Genomic DNA, 13,447 nt, shown 5'->3' with positions numbered 1-13,447 from the left:
TTTCCTCAGTGGCGGGGGGGGGACTGAAGTGAAGCAAAGATAGGATAGAAGGAAACACCGGAGGAAAAAAAATGCTCAGAATTGGCGGGAAAGGCGGTGGTGGAGGACTAGGCCAGCTCCTGGCAGCGGTCGCGGCGGCGCTGCTACTCCGCCTGGTTTCCTCCCCGGGACCAGCGCTCCTGGAGCCGGAGGAGACGGATGAAGAGAAGGAAGGAGAAGCCCCTGCGAAAGGGGAAGTTACGCCAGTCACTATCAAGTGGAGCCACATCAACTGCTCTCTCTCTGATAAATCCTCTAAATCGGTGAGTTGATGCACTTTATACCAAGTAAATGCGCTGCTGCGTGAAGCATTTGTTTAGCATCAAGTATTGCTATCGGGATAGTATGGATTTATCGTGTCTTTTGGATATCAAATTGTTCTGGTTGAAGTGCAAAACTCGTCATATTTATGGAATCAGAGTTTGTGGCTAGCTGATTTGTTCGAGATAAATAGGAAGCTATATTGACAATTTAAGCAGTTGTAAGAACTGTATGCTACCAGACTATGAATAGTTAAAAGTCCGTTTGATTAAGCTTACTTTAAATATTTTACAACCTTCTAAAGCTTCATAAATTGTTTTAGTATGTTATAGGCGCTTAGATAAATAAGTTATTGTAGAATGATAGACATGAGAAAAAACAAATTAAGTGAATGGAAGAGGAAAAAAAAGGATGTGAGAATAATTTGAGTTATATTACGTATTAAGGTTATTTTGAACAAAGCTAATCTATCTTAGTACTTTGAATATTTTTTTTTGTTTTTAGTTTTATATGTAATCGAAGTAGTTCATTTTGATATCATAAGTTTTTTTTAAAAAAGTTTTGCCAAGTTCCAGAACATCTTATAAGAAGCTTTAAACAGCTTAGAATTTAAACAAACATGCTCTAAGTTGATTATTTAGTGACATATGCCGTTGCTGACTACTGGTTTATAAAAATATATAGTAAATGGTTGAGCTAAATGCCAGCACTCTGGATCAAATTTTCTCAAATAGGACTATACCATAAGATTGTAAATGCAATTTATCTAAGTATTCTCCATCAATTTATAACTTCGGCGTTTGAATCTGGAAGAATGCTGCTATATAAACGCCTGCTTAGCTAGCAATTTGTTTTTGTTATGGAAGTTAGTTCTATTTTTAATATCAATATAAGTGACTGTTTTGAGGAGCCTACTGAAAGACATGCCATCATCTTTTTAGGTGAGATTTTTGCTAAAAAATGTTAGTGGAGAGGCAAAACCTGGTAGATTGCTCGCAATAATGGGTCCATCTGGATCAGGGAAGACTACTCTGCTCAATGTTTTGGCTGGTCAGATAGTAGCATCACCCAGATTACACTTGTCTGGCCTTTTGGAGGTTAATGGACGGCCATTTTCCAATAAAGCATACAAGTACATTTGGCCTTTTATACCAGAATTTGTGTTTGTTCATGTATAAAATAATTTCAGTTAGTTAATTGATGTATTTTATGATGTTGCAGGTTTGCCTTTGTTAGGCAGGAGGATCTTTTTTTCTCACAGTTGACTGTTCGAGAAACACTATCTCTTGCTGCTGAACTCCAGCTGCAGGATATATCTTCGGTACAAGAGAGAGATGAATATGTAGATGGCCTCCTGTTCAAACTTGGCCTGGTAAGACTATCTTTTTTATGTTCAAATGTTTCTAAAACTACTTTTTTATGTCAAATGTTTCTATGTGGGATACTTGAGTTTAAATTTAGGAATTTAGTAGACCTGACATGACCATTATTTGTGGTTTAACCTGCTCTTTTTTTTCTTCAGTTTATTGTTCTAACCGGTAACTTTTGTACACACTGGTTGATTAACCTTGTCTTTACAGTGATAAATGTATACATACTTAAATGCTTGTTTATTATTTATATTAATAACTTTACATATTATGGCAATGATTATATGTGCAAGTTGATTTAATTTTAATTCAGTTCAATTATAATATTACTGATGTATGTTAAAATCTAATTTCATATCCCTGTGGTGCATTTTGTGCTGTTTCTAAAAAGGTCAATTGTGCTGATTCACGTGTCGGGGATGCAAAAGTGCGTGGAATTAGTGGTGGTGAGAAGAAAAGATTGTCACTGGCATGTGAGCTAATTGCCAGTCCATCTGTCATTTTTGCTGACGAGCCAACTACAGGCACGATCATATCCGCTTTCAATTTTTTTGATAATTTAGGAATTCTGTTGGATAACTATTTTTGCTAATTTCCTTGATATCTAGAAGAAGATGGCTAATTCTCTGTCAAGCTTTTAATAGTACCCAGAATGTGAATTAGCAATTTAAGAAATAGAGGGATTCCAGCTGGTCAGGAGAGGGAAAAGTAGGCAAAATAAATGTTTATCTGATAGCGGAGTGGAAGAATTTGCTATGTATCAAGTTGTCCTTGTTTCCCGAGGGCTCTGCATTATTTGAACTTTTAGGAGACCCTGTCCATTAGTTATCACTCTTAATGTTTCGGCTTGAAGGAGGAAAAGAGCAGATGAAAAATTTGGCAGGAAGAAGTCTGATCCCTGTTGCTACTCTGTAATAAGGTTTATCTGCTCAACATGACTCTCCACCCATGTTCAGGCCTATCTAGTTTTGGAGATATCAGAGCATAGTTTTCATTTTCTTATATTTTTCTTTTTGTGCTGTGTCTAAAATTGACAACAGTGGTGTAGTGTTCTCTTCGGCGGGTATGACGAAAGAACCAAGTGGTACCACTTGGTGACCAAGACAGTTATGTTGATAAATGAGTGTCGACTTAAAGGCTTGAGTATGAAGCATCTTTCGGCCTTTCTACTCTTTATCCACGCGGCTTAGCAAAGCAATAGAGTGTTGCTTGAGTTGGTTTTTTCTCTATCAATTCTTTTCACCCAACAAAAAATAGCTTGGTGCTGATAATAACTATCCGATGAAATCATTTTGTTCTTCATAACCCTGGTCATCTATGCAACTGACTGGTTGGTTTAGGTTCTAGTACCAAAGAAGCCAGAGAGCTTTCTTTCAAATTTAAATCAGCTCCACTATGGAAGCACGAATCTCTGAAAAACTTTTCTGATTGACGAGACTAATGTTCAACTGTAGAGATGGTTCTACCAATGACCAAAAGGGCTTTCTGCTAAAAGAATTATTTAGAACCCTTGAGATGTACCATGTAAACAAATTATAGTAGAATAAATACTCTTTTTGTGGCTGGAGATCAATAAATGAAACTCTTAGGAAACGGCTAACAGAATACTGGGCAACATCCAAACATGAATATAAACTCGAAATAATTTTCGTATCAAGAATGAACCTCAAATTTTAAGTGCCTTTTCTCTTTCTTTTGGAGGAGAGATGGGAAATTTTGTACTGCAAATTTTCAAGAAATACAACATATGCACAAAACTTACAGGATAAAAATTAAGATAAAACTTCATGAATTTAAACATCTGGATAAGATATTCAACTTGTAACTGTTCCACCATGTTGCATCTGTTTCCTCCTTTCTTTCCCAGCCTTTTCATTTAGTCTTTTACCTTATTCCGCAGTGATCATTGTTGAGGTATAGAGCATAATTCTGTTTCGGTGTTAACTGCTTGAATTGTCACCTTCAGGACTTGATGCCTTCCAGGCTGAGAAAGTTATGGAAACACTCCGAAAACTTGCGCAGGATGGGCATACTGTCATTTGTTCCATTCACCAGCCTAGAGGTTCAGTATATGCAAAATTTGACGACATTGTGTTACTAACTGAAGGTTCACTTGTTTATGCTGGTCCTGCACATGATGAATCACTCAGTTATTTCTCAAAATTTGGGTATGCCATCTGATACCTTCCAACTGTTTGACTTTGAAATTGTTAGTGTCTGCATGCAAGACATTCGGCAGCCTATCTTTGTGTGTTGCTCCAAAATGATGTCAAAAGGTTGTTTATATGACTCTTGTGATTATATTTTTACGCAAACTTTTGACTCTCTTGTGGCTCTCTTGCTATTGGGATTTCCTGTCATATTAAATTTTTATGTGAACTTTTAAGATGGCCTACTGGATTCATAATGTAGGAATTGTTTAAATTATATGAATCACGTGAAGGCAACATTTCTCCTATGGGATTCTCAATTTCTTTTTTTAACCAGATATGGAGGAATGTTTGCAGTTTAATTTTTGTCTATTATCATCGAAATTCGCTGATGAACTGATGCTTGTTTGCTCATTAAATGCTTATGTTTTAAACTCATTCTCACTGTAGAACCAATAAATTGTTGATTTAAGCATTCATTTGGCTCATAGTACAGGATGACATGAGAAAACAGAATGATTTCTTAGTTCTTACCATATGTTAAAATGTTATGTCTGGATCTTCGAGAAATCTCGTTATATGCATCTACACCTTTTGGAAAGTGATTATTTTTTAGGATTGTCATATTTTTTCATGCATGGATACAGTCCTGCTCTAGAATTTATCGCAAGATGTCAACAACCGAAGCACCTGCTAAACAATTATTTCTGAAGACAAAATATTGATATGTTTTAGCATACCAAAACACCATCATTTCGTTTACATCAGGGGGTTTGTGGATGATCTGTATGTTGTCAAGTATGCTGTTTGCTTTATGATTTAAGTGATACTGCATGCCGCTAATTTATTGATCAGTGAATTGGTAAATAAAATTCAGGTATATTTGTCCAGATCATGTGAACCCGGCAGAATTTTTGGCCGATCTAATTTCAGTGGACTATAGCTCTGCTGAGAGTGTGTATGCTTCTCAGAAAAGAATAGATGGTCTAGTCGAGTCATTTGCGGAACTGACATCATCAACTTTCTATGCAACTCCTCTTACCTGGCCAGATCCTAAGAACTTAAAGCTGAGGGGAAAAATTGTTACCAATAAAAGTAAAGGTGGTTGGTGGAGGCAGTTTCGGTTACTACTTAAACGGGCATGGCTGCAGGTATATGGTATTGCCTTGCTGCTTAAAATTGTAGTTTAAAATAATCATGTATTTTTAGAGTCCATTTGATAAACTGTGGTGTTATGTTTTGTACAACTGATCGGCTGTGGGGTGAACAAGAGATTAATTTCCAATAAACTTGTATTGAAAATTCATTACTTCAGAAGCTGGGTGTTGCAATCCATGAACTTGTACGCTCCACTCCATTTCTTTGTTGAACACTCCACCTAGCTTGTGTGTGATAGTTGGTTTTTCCCCTTAATATTTTTCTTGAATGAGATGGTTGTTGAGTTATGGTCTTCAAATTTCCCTCGCTTGCAAATAAAAATTTAGAAATGATCAAAGATGCTCATCTCCCGAGCCTTGGAGTTTATTCTCAATTGATGATTTACAGATTTTGGCATATTCAATAACTTGTTATGTACTTGAGATGATTTTTCTCTTTGACCAATTGATTACGACCGTTAATGGACAAACAGGCTTGTCGTGATGGCCCAACAAACAAAATTCGTGCAAGGATGTCCATTGCTTCTGCTATTATATTTGGCTCTGTCTTCTGGAGGATGGGAAGGTCGCAGACATCAATACAAGATAGAATGGGATTGCTTCAGGTTTGCAGCTACTTTGACTTGTTGGAGATCCAGTCATCTTTCTTTTCAGAAATGTTGCGACGATTAACATTTTATTTGAATACGTTTTCACCGTCATTAGAGAAATAAGTTTCACTGTCATTAGAGAAATAAGTCTACCTATTGATACCTTGGTCTTTATGATTATGCTCAAGCATAAAATCTTTCATAAAATATTTACTATATTTTCTTAAATCTTGCTATCGGTACCCTCTTATTAAATCTCTTCTTTACTATTTTGATTGTACTTGCATTGTTGTGTTGTATTTTTTTTATAGATCGTTAAAATAGAAGCTATACAAGTTTGCCATGATAAAGAATGCTTGATTTGTTCGATGTGTCTCTCATGTTTTGCCTTTTCTCTGTCACTGTCTCGTTCAGGTTACGGCTATAAACACTGCAATGGCTGCACTCACAAAGACTGTGGGTGTCTTTCCTAAGGAACGTGCAATAGTTGACAGAGAGAGAGTCAAAGGGTCGTATTTACTTGGTCCATATTTACTCTCAAAATTGTTGGCTGAGATTCCTGTTGGAGCTGCATTCCCCTTACTTTTTGGTACCATTTTGTACCCCATGACTCGCCTTCATCCTGCAATGTCAAGGTGGGTTTTTGGTATTTGTAAAAACAGCGCATTAGTTCATTTGGCAACAAAATTGAGGCATGAAGTCTATTTAATATCATATCTGTATCCTAATATAAGATGACCACACATTTAGGTAATGAATGGTTGAAAATTCGTGAGCATATTAGTAATATGCTGGTAAAGATCCGACACCTCTCAAAGCTTTTTAGCCTGATTTTATTGATTGGAAGAAACGAAGCCCAATCTGTTTGAAACTCAATGTGTTAGCTTACCTGATACATCCGCTTGGTTTCTTGATCATCGAAGGAGATAAACAATGAGATTGCAGTTATAGTTGTTTATGTAGTTGACATTCACAAAAAAAAAGCACCATTATATTGTTAATTTTAAGTAAGAAGAGTCAAATTTTACCTGTCAACCTGTCATCTAGTTTCATGGGGATTTATTTACGAGTGCATTGCTTAGCAGTTGCAGGTAATCAAGCAAGTGCATCACCTTATATATTATGATTTTATCAGCTGATAAATGAAAATAATAGGCTATCATTAATTCTTCTTCATGAACATTATGTAATTATCCTGTTACCTTTTATTTTAATGACATTAGAATGGGAGTTCACTGCAGAAAGGTTGATCATTCTTTTTTCTATGTGCGATTCTTGTGTAGGCACTGGTCAAAGATGTCAGTGTTGCTAGAACACAAACAATGTTGTTTTGCATTAGATGAATTTTTACTCAACCTAAGCTCGGCTGTGGTGCCTTTCTAGGTTAACATTTTTAAAGGAGAGGATTTTACTTGATAATTCAGTTACCTTGTGGGCGTGATTGTGGACTTAATTCGCCAGATAAGAAAAGTAGGATTTTTATGACCTAAGAAGTATTTCTTTCTAGATTTGGGAAGTTCTGTGGTGTGGTCACCATCGAGTCTTTTGCTGCATCTGCCATGGGGCTAACTGTTGGTGCGATGGTTCCAACCACTGAAGCTGCTTTGGCCTTAGGACCATCGGCTATGACAGTTTTCATCGTTTTTGGAGGCTATTATGTCAATGCAGAAAACGCACCAATCATCTTTCGCTGGATTCCTCGCGTTTCTCTCATCAGATGGTACCTATATTCGTTATTTAGTTTTTCATTTTATTTTAGCTTATGAGGGAAGTTTCCCCCAAACTGAAGCCCACGGTGGTTATTGTGCTTGTTTACACATCCAGGGCATTTCAAGGGCTTTGCATTAACGAATTTAGCGGTCTCCAGTTTGATCATCAGCACTCAATTGACATTCAGTCTGGTGAACAAGTGAGTTTAGATTATGAAAATTTTTAGTCTTGTTTTAATTCGGTGAACAATGCTAGATATTAATCTCTTAGAAATTGTTAATTTCCACCATCGATTTGATTACAATATTGTTAATTTCCACCATCGATCTGATTACAATCTATACTGTTCGTGCATGTATTTGTCCATCAATATTTCCATTTGAATCACTGTCTCATTCTTGAGCTGGTACTTTCATTGGTACGTGTGACAATAGCGTGCTGAGTGGACCTGATTTCCTTGTGGTGCTTCACATTCACTTGTTTGCTTATCCTTTCTACTGGTAGTCTATCACAGTTGGTCTATATCATTCTTCGTCCAGTGCCAAAGTCGCTGAATGGGTGAGGCCAGTCCCTGGACTGTGTAATGTACTTTATCTGCTGGGTGACTTAAATTGCTCAGTTATTTTCAAGGCATACACTACAATAAGAGTCCTTCTATTGATTGGTTTTAGCTCCATAGAACATATACATGGAGCTGTCAACTTACGTACTCCACCAATAGCATAGTCGGATGTTAGATAAGCACTTTAAAGAGCTTGGTGTGGAAATTGTGTCTATCACAGTTATTCGTTCTTATATTCAAACTTCTACAACCACCTTATGGTTGGACAAAAGATCAGACCACGGTCCACGATCAAGGGCATTTGTATTGTCCGTCATTCCTTGAGCCAACAACCCACTGAATATGAGAATTGCCCTCAAATGGTCATACCCATATATTGTAACCCAAAATTCAACATTTAAACCACTTGATGCAAAGGGATGTTCTAGCTTGTAACTTCCATTTTTTATTCATTTAAATGTGTAATATGATATCTTGATAAATCCTATTCTGCTATCAGCTCATGTAAACCTGATAAGATATGCCTTCTGGTGTTTTCAACAAGCAATTGAATAACCATTAAGCATTTCTTCTAAAGTTTTCTGTACTGTTATCTTTATCAATATATGTTCCTAGTTTAGTCAATATTTGATGTTTCCACTGTTACGTTTGCAGGCGCTTGAACGGCTCTCTTTTGGAGGCAGTCGGATCAAAGACACGGTGATAGCTCAAAGTAGAATACTATTATTTTGGTACTACACAACTTACCTCCTCCTGGAGAAAAACAAGCCTAAGTACCAGCGACTTGAGCCTCCAACTCTCGATCAAATCCAACGACCAACAAAACTCAAGCATCCAGAAAGTGACTCCGAGGATTCATCCCAGCCACCCCAATCTCCTGTTTTTGGCCAAGGTAAATGGAACCAGCCACTTGAATCTCTTCCCTCTGAACCACTTAATATGCTTGAGCTAGACGGTTGGTAATTACTTGGGAAGATGATGATCTTAATACGAGATGTGCCACTTGCTATTATTGATCTCATACAGGTTCCAACATGAAGGAGATGCCTGTACAATAAAGGAGGCATCTTCCATTTTACAGAGCTAATGAGCTATTATTAGAGAACTTGGTGATATTGAAAATGATGGCACTGATGATTTTGTACTCTGAAAAATCTTCCATCTTGGATGGCTTGCCATGAACTTGAAGCATTAAAACCACCCAGTACATTGCATAGCGTTTTTTTTTTCAGCTTTTGTTTCCCAGAAAACCTGTTACTGGAGCTGTTTGAGATATTATTTACTTAACAGACACCACTTATACGCCTTACTCCGATTGTTTTAGGAATTCTGGTATTAGGCAGATTAGATTATGCGTCGTCTGGCCTATGTGGATCTGACTTTCTTGCATATAATTGTGTCTGATTAGCATTAGGCATATTAGATTATGCGTCATCTGGCCTACGTGAATCTCACTTGCACATAATTGTGTCTTGTCCTGATTTGTGAGACATTGCACCCCTTCTTGACTTCAAGTTCAAACACAAAGCTACACTGAAGGTATTTTTCTTGTAGCACTTGTCTGCAGCATGTTTGAAAAATGTAAATGTTTGGTTATTTCTATTTAGGCCATGTGTGTTACTTTAATTTCGAATGTGTTATTTGTTTTAACACGAGTACGAACTAAATAATTATCTTAGAATTGAATTTTAAAGTGAGACAAGATGCAAAGAATCAGGTGTCTTCTAATTACCTAAATGGTTCTGCTCTCCAAATCTTCTTCAGCTATCCCAATCTCAATTTTGGTCTAGTAGTGGTGTCATTTTGGTTGTGTTTGGATGGAAAGATTTGAAATCAATGGATTTTAATATTTTTTTATTGTTTTGATAATTTTTCACAAAATAAATTCAAATTCAACTCTCTACTTGTTCCTACTATAATTATACAAATTACAATAGATTTCAAACCCTTAATATCGAAGTCATTTGAAATTTATTAATATAATTATAGTGTAAATAAGCAAAAGTTAGATCGAGTTTCTTCTATTTAACTTATTGTTCTTATATAATTTGTCGACATGTTATTTTGAATTTTTGAAGTTTGTGCTGTGTTCCCTTTTTTCTCGTTTTTTAAAGATATATAATGGTTTATATGTACGTTTTCCCTTGGTTTGTTTGATTTTTGCGTTACCCCGAGAATGTGTTTGCCGGCGTTTTGTAGCAGTTTCAGCGTATTCAGTTTACTTCCATATGTATTTTCAAAAGATAAGCACTCGTTCGATTGGAATATTGAAATAACCATACCATATTCTCAATTTAGGCCTATTCCTAAGCTTAATAATCAGTTAAGTTTTTATTTATAAAATTGATCATAATTAGGATTCATGTGTCGGGTATAAACGAACTTAATCGAATAAAAGAAATTTTAATGCTTTAATTAGATATGTTCAAGTTCGAGTTAGGTCCAAAACTTAAAATTTTTAATATTTTTTATTTGAAATATTTGAATATGTTCGTTGTCCCTTGCGCGGGCGGCTCCGCTGTCGGAGCTAATCAGTAATCATTTATTTACCCAAAAAAAAATGTCAATGCCACCGCATCCCCTTTCAACATTATATTTCCTTAGTTTCATTCTAACCGTATCACCATACTTCAAATCCAAAACTTCCCAAGATTATTCGAAATGGCATCAACTTCTGCCCTGTATGGCCGAACCGAATCGAAAAAGGAAACATGCTAATCTCACGACAGGAAGGTCGATCGGATGAATGAATAATATCATGAACGAAATCTTATCGCTCTCCGCAAGAGAATTCGCGAGATGGAGATGATCGAGAGGGACGATGAGCCTCCTATGGGATGGATGGGCTGGGAGAAAGATATTTACCCGAGCCATGACACGATCATATGCGATGCGATGAGATTCTTGCAATCGTATTTGATGGAGACGAAGACAAGCTTTGCGTTAGGCGTGGTTGGACTAATAACATTGAGGGTGCCATTTTCAACTGGTGTTGAATTTGATGGAACTTAGTTGAGGAGTTCAATCTTCTGTTCATCTGAGCTAAGTACGAAGAAAATATGGCTCTCTCTTTTTAAAAAAAATAAATAAATAAAATATTTGAGGTTTTTCTTGATTTCCCTCTCGGGGTTGATTTTTAAATAGCTGTATATTTCATATATACTCTTATGTTTTTATCTAAGTCAGTTGAGTTTAAATCATGCAGATTTTGATAATTGTGTGTGACCATATTTTAAATATAATATTCTGAGTATCAACATTTTATCATGAATAAATAATTATTTTGACTGTTTAGATATTTTAAATTCCAATATTCAAGTAAAAATTATAATATTAGTCTATTACACTTCAATAAAAATAGCTTTTCGCAGCGCATTATTAACAAGCGCACAATAAAAGCACGTCGTTAATAGTATTATTAACAGCATACATGTTTATGTGCGCTGTTAATAGTAAAAAAAAAATTAAAAAAAATCGTGTTCAGACATTAACGATGTACATCAATCGCACGCCGTCAATATTATTATTATTCACTGCATGCATATTATTGCATGCTGCAAAAAATGGGCGTCCAATTTCATTTGATTCACGGTATGCATAAAATGGGCTGTATTTTTATGTTGCGGATATGAAGAATATTAACGGCGTGAGTAAGCACGCCGCGTATAATAGTATTAACGGCGTGCGTATGCATGCCGCAGATTAATTGTATTAATGACGTGCGTATATGGTATATAGGCTTGGACAATCTTCTCTCTTGAGCTAGTTTTTTAGGTTGAGTTTGGTACAAGTTCCAATCTTAACACACATGCGGCCAGAATTCACTCAAATTAAAATTCATCCCTCAAAAGGAAAAAGAAAAATAAAGCAAAACGACTTAAATACTTCAAAATAAATGGAAAAAAGTTTATAGTTTCCCATTTTTTTGTTTATGTATATTTAATGTGTGTAATATAAGCTATATTCTTGTCATATAAACCACGTAGGAGATGATCGATGTCAAATAAGTAATATCGGGTGGATTTAGTAGTTTCGGACAAAAAAAGACAAACAAAAAAAAAAATCCAAGTTACTAAATGGAAACTAAAATTTGACAAGTTAAAATATTAGAAAAAAAATAAGTCAATTTACAATACTAAAATTAAAATTTTGTCTTGATAATATTAGTCATAGATAACAATTTCTTTTACACATATTATGATTACAACAGTACTTTGACGATACATTTCCTGTAACTTGAACAATATTAGGCTCAACATTTTGTTTTTGGGTGCTTAATCTTAATACATATGATTAATTTTTTTATATATGTTGCAGCTTGCAAAGCTAGGGGATCTGATCTCATAGTTCATTTCAAGGTTCAGTTCAGCTACGCGGATTTCATATCTTCTGTCTCAGACCTTTTCTTGTTGCGTTGGCTAAAGGACCCTGGTTTTGCCCTTATTGTGCTTATAGCAAAGAAGTAATTATATGCGACCTTTTCTTGTTGCTTATTGGAGATGCGTGTTTTGGTTTGTATTTTGATTATATACTATAATCTACGATAGTATATAAATAAGAAACAAAAAAAAAAAAAAAAACAAACGAAAAAAGCACACTAGCTTTCAATTCTTGGTTAATCTCAGCCTGTAAAATGGAGAAATGACCCATTTCTATCGTAGAAAATAATGGGTGGGGTGATGGCTTAAACGCTTTGTGGGCTCTGGGCACATGCCTTTCACCAATTAAAATGTGTCCTTTGTAATGACTGTTTTGATTAATTCTAGAGTTACACTCTCGAGTTCTTCATACTACCAAGTTCTTTTAAACTGGGGCTTTTCTCGGTCAACATTGCTGGGGATCTGAATTGTGTTTTGAGCCTTCATACTCCAATATGTATATGTTCGAGAGGAACCATGCTTGGATGCAATATACTGTCGACAATAATTGTTGTAGGAACCACATGCTTTGCTGCCTTCTTTGAAGAGAAAAAAAAAACGTGGGTTGGCCATTTCGGAGAAAATTTCGTGAAAAGATGAAGACGCGTTTTATACGCATCTTCACACGGTTAAGGGGCTCTGTAAATAGAGCTCCTTCCTTCATTTTGAAATTATCCCTTCTTCGAGTTTTCTCTCATCTTATAAGCATTTGAGTGCTTAGTTCTATAATATTTGTGAGGTGTTTTGTTTTCCTGTATTAAGAGAGTGTGTGTTCTCTTTGAAAACACAGTGAGTGAGTTGTACACCACAAAATATTATAGTGGAAATTCTTTTCATCTTGCATGTGGTTTTACCCTAATAATTTTTAGGAGTTTTCCACGTAAATCTCGGTGTCCATTTTATTCTTTATTTCGGATTTTATTATCTCAAATTCCGCACCTAAGACCAACATATACGAGTTTGGAAGATGATATTGATGATGAAAACTTGTTTGTGAAAACTGTTTAGGATTGTTAGAACACCATGCATGTATGATAAACCCTTGCACAGAAGGATTATACAAGAAAAAAAGTGACCGAGCATTATGCTTGAATTTTGAAAAAATTTGGACACCTTTATGGAATGCCTCACGATCAAGTCGTTAAAAATTTATCGTTACAAATTATGTTCTTTCGCTTTCACGTTTTAAA

General features: G+C 35.7%; 1 protein-coding gene across 1 annotated transcript; it reads left to right on the top strand.

Moving 5' to 3' along the window:
* Window positions 1-9,148, top strand: LOC142543623 (ABC transporter G family member 7). The gene is made up of 11 exons (XM_075650989.1): window positions 1-302; window positions 1,242-1,432; window positions 1,522-1,672; window positions 2,062-2,194; window positions 3,637-3,838; window positions 4,698-4,971; window positions 5,451-5,582; window positions 5,982-6,202; window positions 7,075-7,287; window positions 7,392-7,476; window positions 8,494-9,148. Exons 1-11 carry the CDS (start codon window positions 72-74, stop codon window positions 8,800-8,802), a joined length of 2,142 nt encoding a protein of 713 aa, XP_075507104.1. The 5' UTR covers window positions 1-71; the 3' UTR covers window positions 8,803-9,148.
* Window positions 9,149-13,447: the final 4,299 nt, after the last annotated feature.

Source organism: Primulina tabacum, chromosome 4, assembly GCF_025594145.1.
Source record: "Primulina tabacum isolate GXHZ01 chromosome 4, ASM2559414v2, whole genome shotgun sequence".
Taxonomy (NCBI): domain Eukaryota; kingdom Viridiplantae; phylum Streptophyta; class Magnoliopsida; order Lamiales; family Gesneriaceae; genus Primulina; species Primulina tabacum.
This window is presented reverse-complemented; position numbering and strand designations above follow the sequence as displayed.